Source organism: Xenopus laevis, chromosome 7L, assembly GCF_017654675.1.
Source record: "Xenopus laevis strain J_2021 chromosome 7L, Xenopus_laevis_v10.1, whole genome shotgun sequence".
NCBI lineage: Eukaryota > Metazoa > Chordata > Amphibia > Anura > Pipidae > Xenopus > Xenopus laevis.
The window spans coordinates 133,404,364-133,430,217 of record NC_054383.1 but is presented as its reverse complement, the minus strand read 5'-3'; the positions used below and the strand labels follow the sequence as shown (position 1 = coordinate 133,430,217).

The window sequence follows — 25,854 nt, the reverse complement described above, 5'->3', positions numbered from 1 at the left end:
AATTTGCATATGCAAATTAGGGGTGGGGAGGGAAATCGCGTGACTTTTTGTCCCAAAACAAGGAAGTAAAAAAATGTTCCCCTTCCCACCCCTAATTTGCATATGCAAATTTGGTTCGGCCGGTTAGAAGGATTTGGCCGAATCCGAATCCTGCTGAAAAAAGCCGAATCCCAAACCCAATCCTGGATACAGTGCATCCCTAGTATTTGGTTCGGTATTCGCCGAATCTTTCACAAAGGATTCGGTGGTTCAGCGGAATCCAAAATAGTGGATTCGGTGCATCCCTACTGTATACAGAGAATCCTGCTTTCTATATTCACACTTTATAGGGATCTACTCAGCACTGAACCATTTCCCAACACTTCAATTACTCCCCGAGACTCGACACTGTTAAAAAGTCGTTTAATTTCCCAGTCTTGGTCCGTAGGAGAATCTCACAGCGAGATGCTTCACCGCTCGTACACAAAACGCATCCCGTAGATTTCCTCAATTTGTGCAAAACAACAAAAAAAAGTCCTTGTGTTTTCATTTTCGGCCGCGCTTTACGCATATTCCCGGAACCCCGAAGCAGTTGGGCGTCCCAGACCCGTCACCGACACAAAAAAAAAAATTTTGTTTTAAGATTAAATATTAAACAGCCCCAGAAAATGACCTGATAAGAGAAGTTGTGCGGCTGTCGCTAAAAGCCGACGCGTTTCTCTTCAAGTATTAACAAAAAATATATCTTTTTTTTTTTTTTTTTTTACTTTAAATGAAAACAGGGTCCATCTTGTTAGACATCAGCAGCTTCATGTCCTTCGGCCGTTAGCCAATGAGCAGCAGAGTTAGCCGAGTGTCCCCCTCTCGCTCAGGGGCATCGAGTCTGGACAAACAGCAGCTATTACAGTAAAACCATCATTCTATCCGCCAGTCCTCAGGCTTTAATAGGGTTTGCCGACAGTTTCGGGATGTAGCCATACAGAAATGTAGCGGCAATCACTAGCAATGCCCCGACAAAAAATACACTATGGAAAAGAAAAGAACTTTATTAGAAGCGTTGCCTTTACCCACCGTGTTACACTGAGGTGCAGAATGGAAGGGTACCTGGTGGGGACAAAATCCTGCAGCCAGAAGTAGGAGATGAGTGTGGATAGAATGATGGACAGGGATGTTGCAAAGCCTTTTAGGATGTTGTCAGCGTATTTTATAACCGCCGCAATCACCAAACCGCCCAGAGCCTGCCGAGATACAAAAACAAAGACAAATTCAGCCTAGTGGTTAATTAATAAATAACTTGGTTATGTGCCTAGAATCTCTAACATTATGCTGCACATTAGCAGGGGTGCTGCCAGAGCCTGGTAATATTTCCCCTGCACTATACAGAGGTTCCAGTTACACCATTTTATTCCTGTGTCTGTCCTTTGCTATTCCAGACAACAGAAAGAGTTATCAGCTCTCCTCTAGTTCCCACAATGCCTAGCAAACTCTGGCCTCTTAGTAGAGAACACGCAAAGGATTGTGGGTAATGAAGTCTTGGCTGAATACTGATGGAATGTTGCCTGGAATGAGCAGGGAAAGGACAGAAGGACAAATGAACCAGCTACAACTGGTAATGCAAAATCCTCAGCCAGTTCTCCTCTCATACAGACATTCATGGGTTAAAACGTTCTCCAAAATCAAAGAGAAAGTATTGATTGCTGATGGCAGATCACTGTCTACATCTAACAAAATGCTTTTAAATAAAAAATAAATGATCAATTCAGTATATTTGTGCAATCATTTTAAGCACAGGACCCGCCATGACACCTGCTACAAATAGACTTTTACCCAATCACAGCACTTCTGTTCTCATATAAAGTTATAAAACTGCAAACTCACAGATACCCACCAGGTGGCAGCAGAGACATAAAACAGTCTCATACTTTCACTGGGGCTCATTTATCAACATATCAGCAAATTTGCCTATAGCAACCAATCAGTGATTAGCTTTTTAAAGCCAGCTGCAAGTAAAACAATGTATGCAGTGATCTGATTGGTTGCCATGGGTTACTGCCCATGGGCAAATTTGCTCAGTGTTTATAGATGACCCCCACTGTGTTTTACAAGTATAGGACCTGTTATCCAGAATGCTCAGGACTAGTGATGGGTGAATTTCTCCTGTTTTGCTTCGGTAAAAAATTTCACGCAAAATTCGTGAAAAAACGTGAAATCGGAAAGTTCACACAAAATTTGTGAAATGAGAACGTTTCCACTAAAAAATCATGAAATTCAAACATTTTCACAAAAATCTTGAGATTCGAATGTTTTCACGAACAAATCGTGAAATTTGAACGGTTTCACTAAAAAAACGTGAAATTCAAACGTTTTCACAAAAAATTGTGGAATTCTAACATTTTCACGGAAAAATCGTGAAAATCAGAAATTGACACCGGCAAATTTTCGCGAATTTCTTTGCCGGCAGCAAAGCGTGGAAATTAGCCGCAAATTCATGGCAAAATTTATTCGCCCATCAATACTCAGGACCAGGGGTTTAAAGTCTACTAGAAAATCATGTCAAAATCAAATAAACTCAATAACTGGTTTTGCCTCCAATAAGGATTAATTATATCTTAGTTGGGATCAAGTACAAGCGACTGTTTTATTATTAAAAAGGAAGAAAAAAAGAATTAAAAAGGAAGAAAAAGGAGATGGCATTTCCGTAATTCGGAGCTTTCTGGATAACATGTTTCCAGATAACGGATCCCATACCTGTATATTGTAAAGCAGCTTAGAATTTAATTTTCTTTCATTATTAGGGATGCACAGAATCCAGGATTCGGTTCGGGGATTTGACCTTTTTCAGCAGGATTCAGATTCGGCGAATCCTTGTGCCTGGCCGAACCGAATCTTAATTTGCATTTGTAAATTAGGGGCGGGTAGGGAAATCACGTGACTTTTCATCACAAAAGAAGAATTTTTTCCACTTTTTCCTTTCCTGACCCTTATTTGCATATGCAAATTAGGATTCGGTATTCTGGCGAATCTTTCATCAAGGATTCGGCCGAATCCCAAATAGTGGATTGGGTGCATCCCTTTTCATTACGCAATTGACAGTTTGTACTTGTAGATAACTGCCTTTAAATGTGAATTTCTGGTTCCCCACTAGACCCTTCAGTCTCTCCCCTCATATAACCAGATTCCCAGCACACAGATAAAGCCCCAGCATAATGGATTCCTGCTAACGAAACAGTCACAACAAAGGATGAAGGGAGGGCTTTTTATACAGGAAATCTAATTATCTACCTTGAAAGTTGCATGAAATATTGAGTTGCGACTGCACTCAGAGCTAGAGGCCTGCAGGCAGGATTTTCAGGTGCGGGTATAACCGCGGGTCTGCGGGTCTCATCTAAATTTCTTATTTTATGGAATATTGTCTATATTTTACTCTTTTTAACGTTTTATAAAAGTTGTTTCTGTCCCAACCCACTTTTGATGACGCAACTTCTGGTTAGCAGCACCATCACTTCCTGTTTGATGGAGGTCGGCGTGTTTCGGGTCGGTTTGCGGAATAAGGCAGTTGCGGGTATGGGTCGGGTAGCGGATCAAAATGGGTAAAAATTCGGGTTATGGGTTTGGGTCTTAGAAATTGGTTCCACCCAGGACTCTACTCAGAGCTCCCTATTGGATGGGCATGTTCTGCAATGCGAGCAGCTACCAATGTTTTACTATGGGGACAGTCTTGCAGCTTTTAGTATACACTAAGGGGTTTATTTACTAAAAATCCGATTTCATCTCATTATTTTAATTAAAAAAAAGCTCAACCAAATTTTCATCCCAGATTTTGCCTTATTCATCATTAAAATAAGGAATTGAGACAAAAACTCAATAAAATCGAGCAAAAACCCAAATCGTACTATTTCTTTTCTGAATTTTTTCCCGAAATTGCTTGCACTAAACCCAGCGCAGACCACGAAATCTTCAAACTGGAATAGGGAATATCTCCCATTAACTTATACATGACCTCGACAGGTTTGAGATGACGGGGGTTTTTAAGATTTGGGCCTTTTTGCAGCATTGGGATATAATAAATCTTGAAAAATTAGAGGTTATTTTTTTTTTTTAGTAAGTTTTAGTAAATAACCCCCTAAAACCGCTGGAAAATAAAGTTTACCTGCAGAGCCACGACAGCCCACGTCAGATTATTGTATCCTTGAAAGAATCCCCCCTGAGAGACGCGCTCTCCGTCATAAATAAAGACTCCTATTAGGCCAAATATCCATCCAAAGAAGCCTGTGTATAAAAGACAGGAACATCAGAACACTCCGAATACACAATTCCAAATCTGCACTGGTCCCATAACATAGCGACCAATCAATAATGACCATAAAAATTGAAATTAACTCCTTGTCTCGTGGAAAGGCTTTGTTTACATGGAACAGTGTTTTAAAATTATACGATTATATTCTTTATAGAGACCGGCCATGTTTAGAGGGATAATTTCCCCTTTAAAGGATAAGTAAACCTTTAAAATAAGTGAATGTAAAATTGATGAGGGGTCTTATTCTAAGCACTTTTGTGATTTACATTCATTATTTAATTTATTTTTAATTCCAAGATATTAAGGGATACATGTACTGTTACTATGAATGAATTTTGTTACAACAGTGCCACCTGCTGGTCATTTTCCCACCAGTCTGACCAGCAAGTAGTCAAGGAAGTTGTCAGGAGAAAGAAAGAGGCTGATGTTCTTCTGCTTAGGAATAAAATTAGAAACCTTTCTCACATCTTTCCTAAGCAGAAGAACATCAGCCTCTTTCTTTCTCCTGACAACTTCCTTGACTACTTGCTGGTCAGACTGGTGGGAAAATGACCAGCAGGTGGCGCTGTTGTAACAAAATTCATTCATATTAACAGTACATGTATCCCTTAATATCCTGAAATTAAAAATAAATCAATAATGAATGTACATTGCAAAAGTGCTTAGACTAACACAATAGTCAATTGTATATTCACTTATTTTAAAGGTTTACTTAGCCTTTAACAACTTACCAAGCTGTATATTCCGTATCCACACGGACTGCTTTGTTTCTTTGAGAATCTTTTCGAAATAGACTCCTGCAAAGCCACTGGAAAAGCAAGCGGTAAAGACGGCCATGAGGCCAACGAACCCGGAGCCCATGGAAACCTCTTTGTCTGGGGCATTTGAAGAATCGTCAGGCCACTAGAAAAGAACATAAATGATAATAAATTTTAAAAAATGATTTCCTTTTTCTCTGTAGTAATAAAACAGTACAGGTGTGGGGCCTGTTATCCAGAATCCTCAGGACCTGGGGTTTTCCGGATAATGGATCATTCTGTGATTTGGATCTTCATACCTTAAAGGGGTAGTTCACCTTCATGTTAACTTTTGGTATGCTATAGAATGGCCAATTCTAAGCAACTTTTCAATTGGTCTTAATTATTTTTTATAGTGAATGAATTATTTGCCTTCTTCTCCTGACTCTTACTAGTTTTCAAAAGGAGGTCACTGACCCCATCTAAAAACAAATCCTCTGTAAAGCCACGCATTTATTGTTATTGTTAATTTCTATTACTCATCTTTCTGTTTGACCCTCCCTTATTCATATTCCATATTCTCTTCAAAATCAATGCATGGTTGCTAGGGGAATTTGGACCCTAACAACCAGATGGCTGACACTGCAAACGGGAGAGCTGCTGAATAAAAAGCTAAATAAGTCAAAAACCACAAATAATAAAAAATGAAAACCAATTGCAAATTGTCTCAGAATATCATTCTCTACATTATACTAACAGTTAATTTAAAGGTGAACAACCTCTTTAAGTCTACAAGAAAATCATATAAATATGAAATAAACCCAATAAGTTGGTTTTGCTTCCAATAAATACATTTGGATTATTTGGATAAAATGGAGTCTATGGGAAATGGCTTTTCTGTAATTTGGAGTGGGTTTGGAGTGGGTTTCCAGATAACGGATCCCATGCCTGTCTGTACCTTGTACTTGATCTCAGCTAATAAAATTCACCTCCAATAATCCTTATTGGAGGTGAAATTTTTTTAAGTAGACTTAAGATATGGAGATCCAGATTATGGAAGATCAGTTATCTGGAAAACCCCAGGTCCTAAGCATTTTGGATAACAAATCCCATATCTGTACTGGATTTCCATAACAAATACCCATCCTTACAGATTCTTAAAGGACCAGTAACTGGGACACTGGAATAATATGGCAGTGCAGTATTCACAGGAAAAATACTCAGGCCAGTACATTTTTTTTAAAGGGTAACTATCATGACAATGTAATATAAGCTTCAGCATACTAAAATAAGAAACTTTCTAAATACAATCAATTAAATATTCTGTACTGTTTCTGAAATAATTAAGTTCCTCTTCACTATTCCTCTCTCAGCATCTGTTGCTCTTCATTCTGTCTTCATGCAGCAGTTGGGTGTCAGATATTCATTGACAGTTAGATCCAATATATCTTATAGGGGGGCTCCTTTTGCCTAGAAGGTGTATTAGAGCTCACTCTATTAAATCACCAGACATCATGTCTCTCTACATGCAGAATTTGTGCAAAATGCAGTTATTTTGTTAGATTTTGTTTGTACTGGAATCAGTTATTTGAGTGAGCTCTAATTCATCTGCTAGGAAAGGAGCCCTCCTATAAGATATATTGGATCTAACTGTTTATCTGACACCCAACTGCTGCATGTAGAGAGACATGATGTATAAGGGAGGAACTCCACGAGCAATTTCGGCGCGATCCGACGCGCTGCACAAAAACGCAGGCGTCAAGTCGGATGCGACAGAAATAAGGTAAGAGATGGAAATGTCAGGTGAAGTCGCAGCGTCTGCATCGGACAGTCATGTCGCGTCGGAAGAACGCTGCAACACCATCTGATGTTCCTGTTGCTTACCTTTTTTCTGTCGCATCCGACTTGACGCCTGTGTTTTTGGGCAGTGCGTTGGATCACCCTGAAATCGCTCATGGAGTTCCTCCATTATACAGTTGGGTGTCAGATAATCATTAACAGTTAGATCCAATATATCTTATAGGGGGGCTCCTTTTGCCTCCCTAGAAGATGTGTTAGAGCTCACTCTTAAATCACCAGACATCATGTCTCTCTACATGCAGAATTTGTGCAAAAGGCAGTAATTTTGTTAGATTATGTTTGTATTGATTATATTTGAGTGAGCTCTAATTAGGGATGAACCGAATCCACTATTTTGGATTCGCCTGAACCCCCGAATCCTTCACAAAAGATTCTGACGAATACCGAACCGAATCCTAATTTGCATATGCAAATTAGGGGTGAGAAGGGGGAAACATTTTTTACTTCCTTGGTTTGTGTTACGCAATTTCCCTCCCTGCCCCTAATTTGCATATGCTGAACCCAAATCCTGCTGAAAAGGGCAGAATCCTGTATTTGGTGCATCCCTAGCTCTAATACATCTGCTAGGAAAGAAAGCCCCCCTATAAGATATTTTGGATCTAACTGTCAATGAATATCTGACACCCAACTGCTGCATGAAGAGAGAATGAAGAGAAACAGATGCTGAGAGGGGGATAGTGAAGATAAACTTGATTATTTTAGAAACAATGCAGAATATTTAATTTCTTATATCAGTATGATGAAGCTTATATTACATTTTCACGATAGTTCCCCTTTAACTTTATGTCTGGGTGTCTCCTAAAACTTGGCACCCCTAGTGATCGTACCTTTCATTGCCCTTAAACGAAGTGGCTCAGCTCAGCTTTATTACGGGTTGAATTCTCCTTTAATCACTTAGAAATCCTTCTCCTCCTCTAACCCCCTCCCTCAGGAATTTGCTTTGGCTGTTGGCTAATGAACATGCTTAGTTCTTCTCATCTCAGATTACTAAACACACCCTCCAGTCTAACAGCCAATGAAGAGATAGCATTGCTGGACCTGTGTAGACCTGCATTCTGCATTGCATAAACTTTACAGCATACATGTCCTGTTTGCAGATGTCATTGTTACTGGGAAAATCTCCCAGTATGCTGACTCACTGCACATGCTCTGTGCTGCTGTCACTTACTGAGCTTAGGGACCCACTCACAATATACAGTACACATAGAATAGAAATGTCACAATATAAGGCTGATTAGTAATTAATACAGATAATTACTACATGGCAGCACAGAAAACAGTGCAATTAGCATCAGAATTTAATAATCAGCAAACCTGTAGCATCAGCTTATATTACAGCCAGGGAAGCTCATTTTCTGCTGGATAATTAGTGACGAGCCCTAAGCTTAGCTTCTCAACAGCCAATCAGAGCCCACTGAGCATGTGAGTGTCACAGACACTTTCCAAGATGGTGACCCCCTGTGACAAGTTTGAAGTCCTGGATCATTGCTGCTATTGACAAGATGAAACTTTAGCCTCGTGCAATAAGTTCACTATATAAAATATGGCATTTTTAGCCACATTTATTTTTAGGGTTTAGTTCTCCTTTAATGTCCATCCAACTTCACAAAGGAATACTGTAGGTGGTCAGACTGCACTTATGGGACACATGCTATCCGTGTAATGAAAATAAAGTGCTGTTGTATACCTGGGATTTACCTGAACTAATGCTACTCCAGCCATCAGGATAAGCAATGAAATCCACTGGTGCTTTGTCAGTTTCCTCTGAAGCATGGACACCGAGAACAAGGCTGTGGTGAGGATTTTGAGCTGGTAGGTCACCTGAAAAACGCAAGAATTCAGTACACGTTAATACACAACACGAAAGTGAATTGCTGCAGCCTAGGGGCCCGATTCACAGCACTCAGATATATTTGTACCAAGTATTTTTGTATTGTACCAAGTGCATGCGCATTTCAACACACACTTTCACAATTTTCTGGCTTTTTTTTGCCTGAAAAATAATGTTTTATTGCCATTGCGAATATCGTATTCGTTAACCACACTGCACAATACCTTTGGTATGTTATTGCGGTGATTATATTACAATATTGGTGATTTTTAGCCATTTTATTGCATTTTCAGTTTCACTTGTTTCTGTCTGTAAAAATCACTGCTGATTACACTAGACAAGGAAAGCAAAGCATTGGATTAAGTAGTTTTATTGGATTTTAGTGTTTTTGTTGCATTCCACCTTCTTTGTTACTTGTTTTTGCTCATGGGAATTGTGTCTGCTATATATCCATTTGGGGGTCTGTGTGTGCCACATAGTTTGGTAAATCTGTGCAAATTGGACATCAAATTGTTCAGTAGACCCCTGGCATGCTTATTTAGGATGTTTTTTTTTTTTGTACCTTACAAAGTCGGGGCTCTATAATGGGGTTAAGTGCAAGCTTTGTGATGATTTTCAGAAATTTCATAAAAAAATGCTATGTTTATCATGGCCTTGCAGTTTGGTAGTTTGCAGTAGAAAGACGTATTTACGCATTTTGGATTCATCTAGGGATGCGCCGAATCCAGGATTCAGTTCGGGATTCGGCCAGGATTTGACATTTTTCAGCAGGATTCGGCCGAATCCTTCTGCCAGGCCGAACTGAATTTGCATATGCAAATTAGGATTCGGTATTCGGCCAAATCTTTCGCAAAGGATTCGGGGGTTCGGCCGAATAAAAAAGTGTTGATTCGGTGCATCCCTAGATTCATCAGAATGTGTACTTTCAGAAAATATATGGTTTTCTGGGGTTGACTTACTAATTTGCAGATTTTTCCTCACATAAATGAGGCAGTATTTATATTGGTAGGAGAAATATTTCCAGGGGTTTTGGCTTTTCTGCATAACCAGTATAGTCAATAACGCAAAAACTTACCTTTAAACTAAATCTACAAAAATCAGTCTGCCGAGGTTGGACTATGAACTCAAATTAAGTTACTCTGCACCGGCCCACTCTCAAAACATCACTGTAAGGAGATGGAGCTCAAACTAAATAAAGTAGTAGCCCTAACTCTCCATCAAACGGTTCTTTTAAACTAATGTTAAAGGCTTAGTCCACCTTTACATTAACTTGCAGTATGATGTAGAAAGCCATATTATCGAGACAATCTGCAATTCGTCCTCATTTGTTACTTTTGGCGTTTTCTTTTTTAACATATAGCATTTTGTTCAGTAGTAGCTCTACCGTTTGGATTTTAGCAGCTCATTGGAGTCCAAGTTACCCTAGCAACCAGACAGTAGTATGAATAAGAGACTGGAAGATCAATAGTAGAGGCCAGAATAGAAATGGAAGTAAAATGAAAAAAAAAAGTAATTACAATTTAGCCTCACACAGCAATAGTGTTTTCACTGCTGGGTCATCTGGAGGCTGTAAATAATTAAAAAAAAACAATTAAAAACTTACTAACTAAAAGTTAAAAGTTGAACTAGCCCTTAAAAAAAATAAAATAAAAGGGGGTATACTGCCCCTTTAGCAAAGGCTACCGGCTGGCAGAATGAATAACTTGATTCAGACGTAGCCATGATTGCAATGTGTCCAATGTTAAACAAGAATAACTGGTAAGACTGTTACAGACACCATTTAAACAGTTTAAGGCTTAAAGGAGAAGGAAAGTTTATTGCCAATAGATTAGCCACAATAGTACAAGCTATAAGACTATATTTATTCTGCAGAATGCTTTACCATACCTGAGTAAAAAGCTCTAGAAACTCTCTGTTTAGTATAGCAGCTGCCATATTAGCTTGGTGTGACACCACTTCCTACCCGAGTCTCTCCCTGCTCGCTCATAGCTCTGGGCTCAGATTACAGCAGGGAGGGGGAGAGGGAGAGAGGAGCAAACTGAGCATGCTCAAGCCTTAGCCCTGGAGGTTTAAGCTGAAAACAGGAAGTCTGATACAGAAGCCCATGAGTACACAATAGAAGGAAAGAAATGTGGTGTTTCTTTTGACAGAGGACTTTACTTTGAGGGTTTACAGGTGTATTTATATAGACCTTTCTTATAAAGCTTACTTAATTTTAGCCTTTCCTTCTCCTTTAAATAGCCCAAAGTCAAAAATGAAGAATGATGCCCCTATCGTCTGTACAGAAGGCTGCGGATTTAAAAGAAAGCGACAGACTCCACTTCAGACTGTGTATTTGTGCTGAGGGGCTTGCAGGAGACTTTATAAAGGTGTTTAGTAAAGCATTAGGGAGTCTCCTGTATTCCCCCTCATCCTATAATCTTTCTTTATCCCCTAACTGGAAAAACAACACATATACTGGAGTAGTTGCCCGGCAGGTTTCGACCCTAGCAACAGGATATAGTAAAAAAAAAAAAAAACAAGGCCTATTCACATCTGCAAGCTTCCCAGTACCTGATAAGTGGCTGCATCAAGGTTGGACAGTGCTACATAGAGGAGGTTATTCTGCAGGGTGTAAATGCCGGAAGGTATGGCCAGCTTCAGGGTCTCCATGGGCTTGTTGATGATCTCGTCGTGCAGCACTCTCCTCAGAGATCTAACGCTGAAACCTAAAAGGCAATGTAGAGGCAACGTGAAGAGCCAATAGAAAGAAGGGAGACACTTTCATGATCGACGACGATCAGAATAAAACTGACGCTGAAGCACCAATGTAGCCTGTAGGTATCAAGCCATTCACAGTCTCACAGGGAGGGAAAACAGAAAGGGAAACGGCTTGGCCATAGAGATCACAAGTTACACAGGGCGATTGCTACATTTAGAGGAGAACAGATCCTTAGAGTTGCCCCTAGTTGTCAAATAATTCCAAACTTAATTGAAAAAAAAAGAGCAGCTAAAAAGGTGCTAAGAATAGCTCGCTGGATAACATGGTGCAGTTAATGGTGAACTTCCCCTTTAAAGGAGAAGGAAAGGCCAAAATTAAGTAAGCTTTATCAGAAAGGTCTATATAAATACACCAGTAAACCCTCAAAGTAATGCTGCTGAGTCCTCTGTCAAAAGAAACAGCACATTTCTTTCCTTCTATTGTGTACTCATGGGCTTCTGTATCAGACTTCCTGTTTTCAGCATAAACCTCCAGGGCTAGGGCTTGAGCATGCTCAGTTTGTACCTCTCTCCCTCTCTCTCCTCCCTTTTCCCCCTCTCAATTCCCTTTCACCCCCTCCCTCCTCCCCTCCCTGCTATAATCTGAACCCAGGGTTATGAGTGAGCAGGGAAAGACTCAGGCAGGAAGTGATGTCACACCAAGCTAATATGGCAGCTTCTATCCTAAACAAACAGAGAGTTTCTAGAGCTGTTTATTCAGGTATGGTAAAGCATTCTGCAGAATAAATATAGTCTTATAGCTTGCACTATTGTGGCTAATCTATTGACAATAAACTGCTTTGGTAGCTTTTCCTTCTCCTTTAAGCTGTAGACCATATTGACTTACTATTGTCTTTATAGACCAGCAGAACACAGGCCACGATCTTCAGCACCTCTGCGGCCACTACAGCTGTGGAGGACAGGTACCGCGGCCCCTCTTCCTTCAGTGTGCGGGAGTAGCGCATTGTTAGCACCAACGTGGTGGTCTGGAATACCAGCACCCCCAACGATATGTACTTCAGGTGGGATGCCATGGCAGGAGCTGGCAGATTCTGGAAGCAAAAAAAACAACAAAAAAAACCAAGACTCAATAGACCAGTCTGGACCCACCAAAGGAGCAATTCTGTCTCAAATGAAGCAGGCACATCAGAATTAAGTTATGGGATCCATTATCCAGACAGCTCTGAATTACAGAAAGGCCGTCTCCCATAGACTCCATTTTAATCAATTAATTCAATTTTTTTTCCAAATGATTTCCTTTCTGTGTAATAATAAAACAGTGGCTTGTCCTTGATCCCAACTAAGATATAATTAATCCTTATTGGAAGCAAAACCAGACTATTGGGTTTATTTAATCTTTACACCATTTTCATTTTTAGGGTATGGAGATCCAAATTCTGGTATGATCCCATATACAGAAAACCCCAGGCCCTGAGCATTCTGGATAACAGGTCCCATACTCATCACCTGAGTAAAAATGATGGTTGATCCCAATGTTATCAATAGGGAAAAAAATAAATAGATAGGAAGGCCGGTATTTTTTTCCACAAAAGGCGGCAACCCTAGATACAATAGAACAGGCCAGAGTCACCGTACATATAACTTTTATCACATGGGAAAGCTGAGCACATCCTTGTAACCCGACCCCAAGAACTTGCACCCCTGGGACCCAATCCCACCCCATCCTATTTTCATTACCACCCTAAATATAATGATCAGACACATTAAAGGAGAACTAAAGCTTAACAAAAGAAGTAGGTAGAAATGTTGTACATGATGTTTTGTGCTTCTGTACCAGCCCAAGGCAACCACAGCCCTTTAGCAGTAAAGATCTGTGTCTCCAAAGATGCCCCATTAGCTCCCCATCTTCTTTTCTGCTGATTCACTGCACATGCTCTGTGCTGCTGTCACTTACTGAGCTTAGGGAGCCACTCACAATATACAGTACACATAGAATAGAAATGTCACAATATAAGGCTGATTAGTAATTAATACACATAATTACTACATGCAGCGCCGTTTCTGTATGCATTGCCGCCCGAGGCGGCTCCAGGAATGCCGCCCCCCCAGCCCGATTCGATTTCCGGGGGGGAGGCAGCAATGCTAGTGCGGAGAGCGCAATTGCGCTCTCTCGCCCTAGTAAAGCCGAATTTCCGGTTCAAAAACCGGAAATTCGGCTCTTAAAGGCACCAGGAGCGGCTTTTTGCCGCCCCTGGAAACCTAGCTGGCGATGCCGCCTGAGGCGAGCGCCTCAGCTCGCCTCATTGGCGGATCGCCCCTGACTACATGGCAGCACAGAAACCAGTGCAATTAGCATCAGAATTTAATAATCAGCAAACCTGTAGCATCAGCTTATATTACAGCCAGGGAAGCTCATTTTCTGCTGGATAATTAGTGACGAGCCCTAAGCTTAGCTTCTCAACAGCCAATCAGAGCCCACTGAGCATGTGAGTGTCACAGACACTTTCCAAGATGGTGACCCCCTGTGACAAGTTTGAAGTCCTGGATCATTGCTGCTATTGACAAGCTGAAACTTTAGCCTCGTGCAATAAGTTCACTATATAAAATATGGCATTTTTAGCCACATTCATTTTTATGGTTTAGTTCTCCTTTAACAGTTCCAAACTACTTTCTATAGGGCTGCAGTTAGATAGTCATTTGGACTACTAGTGCTCAGCTCTACCCTCTTCTGAACAATCAGCGGAATCCAAATCCCAGGACACCTGGCTGCGCAGCAGAAGATATAGAGACTATGGGAAGTGAATGCAGAGACGCTCTGTGGGTACAGAGGAAATACTGGGGGGGCGGGGCTTCATTGCTGGTCAGAGACTATGCACTCTGAGACCTTGTTATGCAATGCCAGTTGAGAAGTCATTCACCTCGCCTGCACCCAGTCTCCTTTATTACACTACATTTCCTCATACCAGGAAACTAGATTGGAACCTATCTGGGTGCCATTTAGCAAATGACAGTAGCTGGAGGCTTAAAGGGGTTGTTCACCTTTCAGATAACTTTTAGTATGTTATATAGAATGGCTAATTCTAAGTTGGTTTTCATCATTTATTTTTTATAGTTTTTTTTTTAACTGTTTGCCTTTTTCTTCTGATTTCAAATGGGGGTCACTGACCCCAACTACAAACAACTGCTCTGTAAAGCTACAATTGTTTTGTTATTGCTACTTTTTTTTAATTATTCATCTTTCTATCCAGGCCTCTCCTATTCATATTCCAGTCTCTTATTCAAATCAATGCATGGTTGCTAGGGGAATTTGGACCCTAGTTACCAGATTGCTTAAATAGCAAAGCTGCTGAATAAAAAGCTAAATAACTCAAAAACCACAAATAATAAAAAATTAAAACCAATTGCAAATTGTCTAAGAATACCCCTCTCTACATCATACTAATAAACAGCCCCTTTAAAAGGAGAACTAAACCCTAAAAAAGAATGTGGCTAAAAATGGCATATTTTATATAGTGAACTTATTGCACGAGGCTAAAGTCTCAGCTTGTCAATAGCAGCAATGATCCAGGACTTCAAACTTGTCACAGGGGGTCACCATCTTGGAAAGTGTCTGTGACACTCACATGCTCAGTGGGCTCTGATTGGCTGTTGAGAAGCTAAGCTTAGGGCTCGTCACTAATTATCCAGCAGAAAATGAGCTTCCCTGGCTGTAATATAAGCGGATGCTACAGGTTTGCTGATTATTCAATTCTGATGCTAATTGCACTGGTTTCTGTGCTGCCATGTAGTAATTATGTGTATTAATTACTAATCAGCCTTATATTGTGACATTTCTATTCTATGTGTACTGTATATTGTGAGTGGCTCCCTAAGCTCAGTAAGTGACAGCAGCACAGAGCATGTGCAGTGAATCAGCAGAAAAGAAGATGGGGAGCTACTGGGGCATCTTTGGTGACACAGATCTTTACTGCTAAAGGGCTGTGGTTGCCTTGGGCTGGTACAGAAGCACAAAACATCATGTACAACATTTCTACCTACTTCTTTAGTTGAACTTTCCTTGTCCTTTAAATGACTGGAAATGTACTGATGAAAAACAGCCTAGAACAAAGGTCTGTGTTAATTCAGTATAACTAACGGCGTCGCTGGGTGCTTTCATCACTGCCCAAACAGATAATGCCTTGGAGTAGGTTTTGGACGCTGTTATTTCCTCCTTGAGACCAAACTCCACCCCGGCCCTGGGCTAAGGCACCTACTGCTGTTGTTTCACCCCCTGCACCTGTTTGAGTAGTCTGCTCCTTCTACTAACACAACCATGATGCAAATGACATCATCGCTGACCCAAATGTTCCGCCTACTGAAATAATCTGCCCATTCAGAAAGCTTTTCCATAGCTGACTACTAATGCACTCTACTCCCAGCAAGAGATCATCGGGGGATCATCGGGAGATCATTGGGGGTCAAGGAGCTTAAATAAAGCATTTGCACATTGACAATTGACTGCAATGGGGATGTGATGTCATCAGGAGCAAAAATTGGGAGCGGCCAGAAAGAGGTACTGGTTACATCTGCTATTACTAAGTTCTATTACACATTTGGCCAATATAAAACGGGTCTATGGACTGTGAAGGGTTGATACTTTTAATTCTCCTTTAACATGGTGATAAAAGCGCTGGTTTAACGTTAAGTTAACTTTTAGTATGTTATAGAATGGCTATTTATAAACCACTTTTCAATAAGGGGCAGATTTATCAAGCTATTTTTTGTGTACTTCGACTAGGGAATAGTCCAAATTCGATTTGTATTTGAAAAAAATTCGAATATTGAAATTTATCATGTACTGTCTCTTTAAAAATTAGACCGGCCATTCGCCATCTAAAACCTGCCAATTGCTGTTTTAGCCTATGGGGGACCTCCTAGAACTTGTTTAGAGTCAATCGGTGGACTTTGAAAAAATCAACGTTTTTTTGGGAAAAACTTTGAATCGAATTCGATTGAATGCGATATTTCTTCGATTCGTATGATTCGAATTCAGCCGAATATGGACCTATTTGATTGAAAACTGACCTATTCGACCAAAAAAAAAAAAAACTTCTTTGTTTTTGAATTTGAATTTCGAAGTTTTTTTCAATTCAAAATTCGACCCCTGATAAATATGCCCTTAAGTCTTTATCATTTATGTTTTATAGTTTTTGAATGATTTGCCTTCTTCTTCTGACTGTTTCCAGCTTTCAAATGGGGGTCACTGACCCCATTTTAAAGGGGACCCATCACCCAAAAAAATGATTCCAAATCCTATTTTATCACATTAGTCAAGCAAAATGAACTTCACTTACACTGTATAAATTATTTTAATCTTGTTTCCTTCAGTCTGGGAATTCATAATTATAACAAGCAGGCAGGAGCCATTTTGTGGACACTGTTATTAAGACAAGCCTTGTATCATCTCAGAATCTTGAGCAGTGACATGTAGGAAGTGCTGAATGGAAAGTGAAAGTAATTGCCTAAGGCATAGAGGAGGGGCAGACAATATTTGATTGACAGCTGAGATGTTTAAATGAGCTTACAACAGATATGAATGATTTAATAAAAAATAGAAATTGGATTTCATGTTTCATTTGAAAAGGACTTATTATACAGATTTTTGTGCCTGGGTGACAGGTCCCCTTTAAAAAAACAAATGCTCTGTAAGGCTACAAGTGTATTGTTATTGCCACTTTTTATTCCTCATCTCTCTTTTCGGGCCTTTCATATTCCAGTCTCTTACTCAAATCAATGCATAGTTGCTAGGGTAATTTAGGCCCTAGCAACAAGACTGATGAAATTGCAAACTGGAGAGCTGCTGAACAAAAAGCTAAATGACTCATGTATGAAGTAGAGAGTGATATTCTAATGCAATTTGCAATCAGTGTTCATTTTGTGTTTTTTTTTTTAGTTATTTAGCTTTTTATTCAGCAGCTCTCCAGGTTGCAATTTAAGCAGTCTGGTTGCTAGGGTCCAAATCACCCTAGCAACCATGCATACATTTGAATGAGAGACTGGAGTATGACTAGAACAGGGCTTGACTAGAAAGATGAGTGATAAAAAGTAACAACACATTGGTAGACTTACAGAGCGCTGGTTTCTTAGATAGGGCCGGTGACCCCCGTATGAAAGCTGGAAAGAGTCTGAAGGAAAAGGCGAATAATTCTAAACTATAAAAAAGAAAAACAACTGCTTAAAATTAGTCATTCTATAACATACTGAAAGTTAAAGGTGAAACACCCCTTTAAGGTGCCAACTTGGTCCCTCCAGACCAAGTCGGCAGCTTATTGGCCCATGTATGGGACCCACTGACAGGCCTGCCCAAAATCTGACAGATAGTAATAGGTTTAGAAATCCTCTTGAGACAAGGAGTGCATTGATACAGTCCTCGGCCCCATAAGCTCCAGTGTGTGATTTAATTGTCGTTGCTCCCAGGGCAAAAAAACTATTATTACGGTATTATATTATAATGTATGTTTAAATGATCAGATCAGTCCAATTAGGATCTGCCTGCAGGTTACCTAATTGGGCCCACATCTGCTCAATCAGTAACCTCAGCAAACGAGTAGGTTGGGCAGTGTATGGGCAGCTTCAGCTGAATTCAAGTCTTTCTCGCTGCTCTTATTTATCATTATACTATTTATCATTATACCTGGCTTTATACATACAGGCTCGGTGTGTGTGGCTTGTACAGTCTTGGAGTCTGTGGATTCACTTGCGCTCCTTATTTCCCAGTTAAATGTAGTCAGAAATTGCAGCTGTATCAGGAGAAAGGTAGCGAGGGCTATTTAGTATAAATATATAGTATAATCGTCTTCAGCCGACAAGCAGCTCATTCAGATCTCCCCCAGCTCAGCGTGGACTCTTCTGGAGAGATAGAGATCGGTGCAAGGGAGGCCACGCAGTACCAGGATGTAGTTGCAGTTGCCCGTGTGTGAGTGTGTGAGTGTGCAATTAGGGGAGGGGCCAGTGCAAACAGTGAGTCATTGTGAGCACCGACAGCAGCAGGGAAGGGCCCAGAGCCTGATGAGGTGAGCGAGTACCTTTACATGCAGGATATTCACAGATCTGATCTTGTTCCGGATATTCTAATCTGCATACACTCCCAGGTAACACGAGTATTTCTGTTCCGTAGTCGTAAAAGGGCACATGCTTGTGGTATGAATGTGCTAATAATGTGCACTCAATCTGCGGCACAAAGGAACATTGTCTAGGAAATTCTCATTTACAGGAGGTTCACGTGGACTCTACCATGCCCACAGCACGGCCTCTAACGTGTCCACAGCACGGCCTCTAACGTGTCCACAGCACGGCCTCTAACGTGTCCACAGCACGGCCTCTAACGTGTCCACAGCACGGCCTCTAACGTGTCCACAACACGGCCTCTAACGTGCCCACTGCAAAGCCTTTAACGTGCCCACAGCACAGCCTATAATGTGCCCACAGCATAGCCTTTAATGTGCCCACAGCACAGCCTCTAATGTGCCCACAGCGCAGCCTTTAACATGCCCACAGCGCAGCCTTTAACGTGCCTACAGCACAGCCTTTAACATGCCCACAGCAGAACCTTTAACGTGCCCACAGCAGAACCTTTAACGTGCCCACAGCAGGACCTCTAACGTGCCCACAGCAGGACCTCTAACGTGCCCACAGCACAGCCTCTAACGTGCCCACAGCACGGCCTCTAACGTGCCCACAGCACGGCCTCTAACGTGCCCACAGCACAGCCTCTAACGTGCCCACAGCACGGCCTCTAACGTGCCCACAGCACGGCCTCTAACGTCCCCACAGCACAGCCTTTAATGTGCCCACAGCACAACCTCTAGTGTGCCCACAGCAGAAATCTTTAACGTGCCCACAGCAGATCCTCTAACGTGCCCACAGCAGGACCTCTAACGTGCCCAGCAGGTGAGAGAAGTAATGGCACCCAAAATGCAATGAGACGCAGTGGGGACTTTGCCTCTTGTTGTATTTGGGGTTAATGATTTATGACACCCCAGACCTCTTTACACCCTTCTATAAAACAGGTTCCCTGATGGCTGGAGAAGATTTGAGCATTGCAGACATCAAAATTAAGTCAGAAATCTTTGTATAGATAAAAGTGCTCCCCACCTAGTGGAGAATAGCACCCAAACAGGAGAAACCCTGCTTTGCTATAACATGACTTGGGTCGCATTAAAGTACAATGAGAAGGGGAGAATCAATAGCTGCCTCAGAGCAGTTCTACTGTGCAGCACTGGCTCCTTCTCAGAGCTCAGAATAAGGCACAATGCACAAAGATGGCGCCTCCACTGCAGTATTACAGCTAAAAAAATTAGGGATGCACCGAATCCAGTTCAATATTCGTCCTTTTTAAGCAGGGTCCAGATTCGATTGAATCATTGTGCCTGGCCGAACCGAATCCTCAAAATCACGTGACTTTTTGTCACAAAACGAGTTAAAAAAATGTTCCCCTCCCCACCCTCATTTGCATATGCAAATTAGGGTTTCGGTATTCGGCCAAATCTTTCACGAAGTATTCAGGGGTTTGCACAAATCAAAAATAGTGAATTCTATGCATCCCTAAAAAAATACACTTGTTGGTTCAGGAATAAAAAGTAAAGTATAAAAATCATGTTAGAATCCCTTGAAGTACTGAGCCAAAACACACACTAGTGTTTATAGAAGGTGAGATATCGATATGTTCATTTGTTTTCTAACCCAGAGAAACCAGGGATGGGCTGTGCCAAATCTCCTCCAGGCTGCTTAAAAGGGGTGGTTCACCTTTAAATTAACTTTTAGTATATTAAAGTCTAGGCAACTTTTCAGTAGGTCTTCATTATTTATTTTTTATAGTTTTTTTTAATTATTTGCCTTTTTCTTCTGACCCTTTTCACCTTTCAAATGGGGGTCACTGACCCCATCTAAAAACAAAGGCTCTGTAAGGCTACAAATGTATTGTTATTTTATTACACATCTTTATTCGGCCCCTCTACTATTCATATTCCAGTCGCTTATTCAAATCACTGCAAGGTTGCTAGGGTAATTTAGACCCTAGCAACCAGATGGCTGAAAGTGCAAAGTGGAGAGCTGCTGAATAAAAAGCGAAATAACTCAAAAACCACAAATAATAAAAAATGAAAACCAATTGCAAATTGTCTCAGAATGCCACTCTACATCATACTAACAGTTAATTTAAAGGTGAACAACCCATTTACGTTAAGAACACACATATACAACATGTATGTAGAGGAGACAGAAATCTATTGGATCATGGTAAAGTAAAAGAAAGAGTTACAGGCTGTGACTTGTAGGCTATTTAAGGTTCCTGTCACTGAAGCCCTGTGTTGGAAGTGCCCTATGTAGGTGATGTGCCGTTCTGGTTCACATTATCCCTAAATTGGGCCTTCAGGGTAACCACAACCAAAGCAGCTGCGTCAGAATGGTGTAAAGATGTCCATACTCCAAGGGACCCGGAAACATCCTGATCCAACCCAGCCCACCCACTCTCCCTGCTTTGGATTCTATGCCTTTCAATAGAATGAGGGATTGAATGGATTTAGGGATTCAGGAGTTACACATAATGGGTGACAGACTTGTTACTGCTGGTGACCAGGTGAGGGGGGTTAAAATCAGGGAGTTTTTGATGTTGCCCCTCCCCAACTTGTAAAAGTAACAATAAGGGTAAGGCCACACGAGGAGATTCGGGGAGATTAGTCGCCTGGCGACTAATCGCCTCGTCTTTTGCGCGACTATCTCCCCGAACTGCCTTGGCATTTTTCCCCATAGGCTACAACGCGGTGATGCGTTTTCTATAGTCGCCCAAAGTTGCCTCACTGAGGCAACTTTGGCCAACTATTGAAAACGCATCGCCGCATGTGCATTAGCGCATGCGACTTTGCATTGCAGCCTATGGGGAAAAACGCTGAGGCAGTTCGGGGAGATAGTCGCGCAAAAGACGAGGCGATTAGTCGCCAGGCGGCAAAATCTCCCTGAATCTCCTCGTGTGGACTAGCCCTAAAGAGTGTAAACTTTTGGCATGTCCTAGACATCAGTGTTATGGTGCTAAACAGGGATATGTGCAAACAGATTCAGGACAAGTAGTATTTGTGCCAAAATTAATCGTATTTCTGCTAGCACCCTGAGGCTTGGGCCAGAATCTTCTGCCCTGCTGTGCCCCTAGCCTTTTGAACTGTGGGCGGATTTCGGAGAAATGCAAAATGTTGTGTTCCTGCGCTGAAATCCGCTGCGTCTGCCTGCACCCAAGTGAAAACAACGCTTCCGGGTTCAGGCAGAGATCTGCCGTCATCTGGCCATGACCTAAAGCTGTCGCCAAATGAGTGGATCTCTCCCCGGTATGTCCACATTGAGGTGGCTGATATTAGGCTAATCCAATTGTGGGCCCTAGGGCCCAACGATCAGATCAAAATGCAGTCTTTATAGGCGGGCTGTTTGCCAGATCGCATCAACTGACAGATGCAGCCGTGATCTGACGGGATTTTTTAACCTGCCCGATTGAGATCTGACCGACTTTCGGTCAGATATTGATCGGGGCCCCAAAACTGCAGACTCGGTCTGTCGGCAGCTTTTATTGGTCCGTGTATGGGGCCTTAAAAGGCTGATCGGCGGGCTGATTTCTGTCCCCAACCTCTAGATGTTGCCTAGTAGCACTTGCTCGTAGCTGAATCTTCTAGTCTGCTCACGTCCGGAAGCCTTTCGTTGGCTCAAGTGCAAACAGACTGGGCAGATTTCAGCAAACAAATGCGAGATTTGCATCCCTGCACTCAGTCCACAAAAACCACTCCCACTGCTTAGAATACACCAGCTCTGATCTGAGAATGTAGATAGGCCCTGGCATTTTAGCTACTACATAAAGACTGTCTATGGCAACTTACAGCAGCCCCAATGGCATTTGCCTGAACCCACAGATTGTCAGTCTGGGCCTGGTCTTCACCTAGGGTTGCCACCTTTTCTGGAAAAAAATACCGGCCTTCCTATATATTTATCTTTTTCCCTATTAATAACATTGGGATCACTGACCTTCCTATATATTTATCTTTATTCCCTATTAATAACATTGGGATCACTGACCTTCCTATATATTTATCTTATTCCCTATTAATAACATTGGGATCAACTGCCTTCCTATATAATTGGTATCTTTATTTCCTATTAATAACATTGGGATCACTGGTCCTTCCTATATATTTATCTTTATTCCCTATTAATAACATTGGGATCACTGACCCTTCCTATATATTTAATCTTTAATTCCCTTATTAATAACAATTGGGATCACTGAACCTTTCCTAATATATTTATCTTTTATTCCCTATTATAACATTGGATGCACTGACCTTTCCTATATATTGTATCTTTTATTCCCTATTAATAACATTGGGATCACTGACCTTCCTATATATTATCATTTATTCCCTATTAATAACATTGGGATCACTGACCTTCCTATATATTTATCTTTATTCCCTATTAATAACATGGGATCACTGACCTTCCTATATATTTATCTTTATCCCCTATTAATAACATTGGGATCACTGACCTTCCTATATATTTATCTTTATTCCCTATTAATAACATTGGGATCACTGACCTTCCTATATATTTATCTTTATCCCCTATTAATAACATTGGGATCACTGACCTTCCTATATATTTATCTTTATTCCCTATTAATAACATTGGGATCACTGGCCTTCCTATATATTTATCTTTATTCCCTATTAATAACATTGGGATCACTGGTCTTCCTATATATTTATCTTTATTTCCTATTAATAATATTGGGATCACTGACCTCCCTATATATTTATCTTTATTCCCTATTAATAACATTGGGATCACTGACCTTCCTATATATTTATCTTTATTCCCTATTAATAACATTGGGATCACTGGTCTTCCTATATATTTATCTTTATTCCCTATTAATAACATTGGGATCACTGACCTTCCTATATATTTATCTTTATTCCCTATTAATAACATTGGGATCACTGACCTTCCTATATATTTATCTTTATTCCCTATTAATAACATTGGGATCACTGACCTTCCTATATATTTATCTTTATTCCCTATTAATAACATTGGGATCACTGACCTTCCTATATATTTATCTTTATTCCCTATTAATAACATTGGGATCACTGACCTTCCTATATATTTATCTTTATTCCCTATTAATAACATTGGGATCACTGACCTTCCTATATATTTATCTTTATTCCCTATTAATAACATTGGGATCACTGGCCTTCCTATATATTTATCGTTATTCCTTAATAATAACTATGGGATCAGCCTTCATTTTTACCAGCCAGGCCAATAAAATACCAGCCAGGTGGCAACCCTATCTAAACCCCATCATTTGTATATATACCCCCCCCTCCAAACTCTACTTGGTCTGTACATGATTGCCCCCAGTTTCCCCCCACGGCCAATGTGCCCATGTATGCCCAGACTGGCAATCTGTGGGTTCTGGCAAATGCTAGAGGGGCAGCTGTGAGGCAGTTTAGTAGCTGAAATGCCAGGGCCTATTTAGAATCCCAGTCTGTGCCCGTGCCTCTGTTACTAGGGTTGCTACCTTTTCCGGAAAAACATACCGGCCTTCCTATATATTGATCTTGCCTAAAGGAAGAATTGACCCATATGACTTGACTTGACTGCACCCTCCCATCCATTACATCCAAAATCTCAAGTGGAATGATAAATAAAACGTAACTTTTAATAAAGCAATAAAACAATGTCCAGTATATGGATTCAAATATGGGTTAGTAGCAGGAAGGCGATTCGACAAAGGGCAATTTTCGTGGGTTCTATTGGTTACATAAAGATACGGCTCTGTTGTAACATGTTTAATATATACTTGACCCTGCGCCCCCTCCTGTGGGATTCAAGGTTGGTGCTCCCTAATCTTTACATAACGTTGGGATCAGCCTTCATGTTTACGGGCCAGGATGCAGCACAGTTACACACAGATGGGAATGATCTTACATCACACTGGGATGTTGTGGGTCCTTATAAAGAATAACAAGAACAAAACATTGTCACAGGGCACGTCACTCCTCACTGACTGGTACGAGACGTAATGAAAACAAAAACACAGAGACTCACTGGGATCAGAAAGAGCAGATCAGCAGCGACCCCAGTCCAGTCTTCTTTAGGATGAGCATTGCCCCCCTTTAATGTTCCACAATGAGGGACCCTCACCCTCAGGGCTCATACAGAAACTGCAGAACAACATGAACAATACAATGTGGGTCACTAGCAGCATGGCAGCTCCATTATAAACAATTCCACCTCTGCTAACAGCTGATTGGTCGGCAGAATTGATGAACCCTTCCTGTGTCAGACTGAGGGTGAAATCCCCAGGGCCAGTTATGCTTCAAATAAACAGAAACACTAAAGATTCGTTTTCCTCAATTTTACCCATTGTCTTTTCCTCAAACTGTGAGAAATTTGTCACTAAAACTCACACTGACTATGTAGTGAAAGTGGGAGGCAGGTAGGGGGGGTAAGTACCAAGTAAACAGAGGGGTATTGCTGCTCCCTGGCACCAGTCTGTTTATATAGAGGGAAGTAAAGTGACAGCAAACACCCCTCCCGGTTTATACGATGACAGCTACTCGCGCGGCTCTACCTGTACGTTACCTTCCGTCTCTGCTCGCCACGCCCCCGGCGGCTGCGTAACTTGTCACTGCGCTTAGACAGACTGGGCGTGTTGTCACGTCTCATCTCGCGAGACTAAAAGAGTAGCGGGGCAGTTTTCATGTGGCGCTGAGTCAGGGCGGGAACAGGCAGAGAGCCTGAAGCAAAGTAGAAATTGGAGGATTAACTGAAGAGTTTGGAAACACAACAGGGAATGTGAATAAAAGAGAAAGGGAGAATAGAAATACATTACATACCTCCCAACATTTTGGAAGTAAAAAGAGGGACAAAATTTTTTTTTCCGCATGTAGCGCAGCAATTTTTTGACCACACCCCTTTCTGTGGCCACACCCCCTAATTACCATGTTTGTTTTACAAAATTTGGCAGGTTATGAAAGTTTGAAAATATTTCTCCTTATCTAAACTGTGTTTTTGTGTCTCAAAATTGTTAACTTATTTGCACCTGTTAGCTGTTCTGGGCTCTCTGCTAAAAGCCAATTAAAGGAAAACTATACCCCCCAAACAATGTAGGTCTCTATTAAAAGATACTGAGTAAAACAGCTCATGTGTAAAACCCTGCTTCATGTAAATGAACCATTATCATAATAATATACTTTTTTAGTAGTATGTGCCATTGGGTAATCATAAATAGAAAATTGCCATTTTAAAAAATAAGGGCCGCCTCCTGAGATCGTACGATTCACTGTGCACACAAACAAACCACATGTTCGGTCACATGAGCCAATTAACACACAGAGTTCTGCCTTTTGCTTCCTCAC

At 41.1% G+C, this 25,854-nt stretch overlaps 1 protein-coding gene across 8 annotated transcripts; it reads right to left on the bottom strand.

Moving 5' to 3' along the window:
* Positions 1-385: 385 nt before the first annotated feature.
* On the bottom strand, positions 386-25,219 carry slc35a3.2.L (nucleotide-sugar transporter (2A681)). 8 transcript variants are annotated; one of them, XM_018224653.2, is made up of 9 exons: positions 25,079-25,178; positions 24,542-24,657; positions 12,291-12,495; positions 11,258-11,412; positions 8,572-8,694; positions 5,008-5,179; positions 4,130-4,248; positions 1,084-1,217; positions 386-1,004 (listed from the first exon to the last, which is right to left on the bottom strand). In XM_018224653.2, exons 3-9 carry the CDS (start codon positions 12,475-12,477, stop codon positions 914-916), a joined length of 981 nt encoding a protein of 326 aa, XP_018080142.1. In that variant the 5' UTR covers positions 12,478-12,495; positions 24,542-24,657; positions 25,079-25,178; the 3' UTR covers positions 386-913.
* Between the last annotated feature and the right edge of the window lie 635 nt (positions 25,220-25,854).

What these genes read in the sequence shown, in the direction of transcription:
- slc35a3.2.L (XM_018224651.1), bottom strand. Translation starts at nt 25,162, where the DNA reads ATGAGACGTGACAACACGCCCAGTCTGTCTAAGCGCAGTGACAAGTTA. An exon ending in CTGGAGTAGCATTAGTTCAG is followed by an intron (nt 5,180 to 8,571) that starts GTAAATCCCAGG and finishes GTTCTTTTCTAG; the next exon opens with TGGCCTGACGATTCTTCAAA. An exon ending in CAGGATTTTGTCCCCACCAG is followed by an intron (nt 1,005 to 1,083) that starts GTACCCTTCCAT and finishes TCTTTTCCATAG; the next exon opens with TGTATTTTTTGTCGGGGCAT.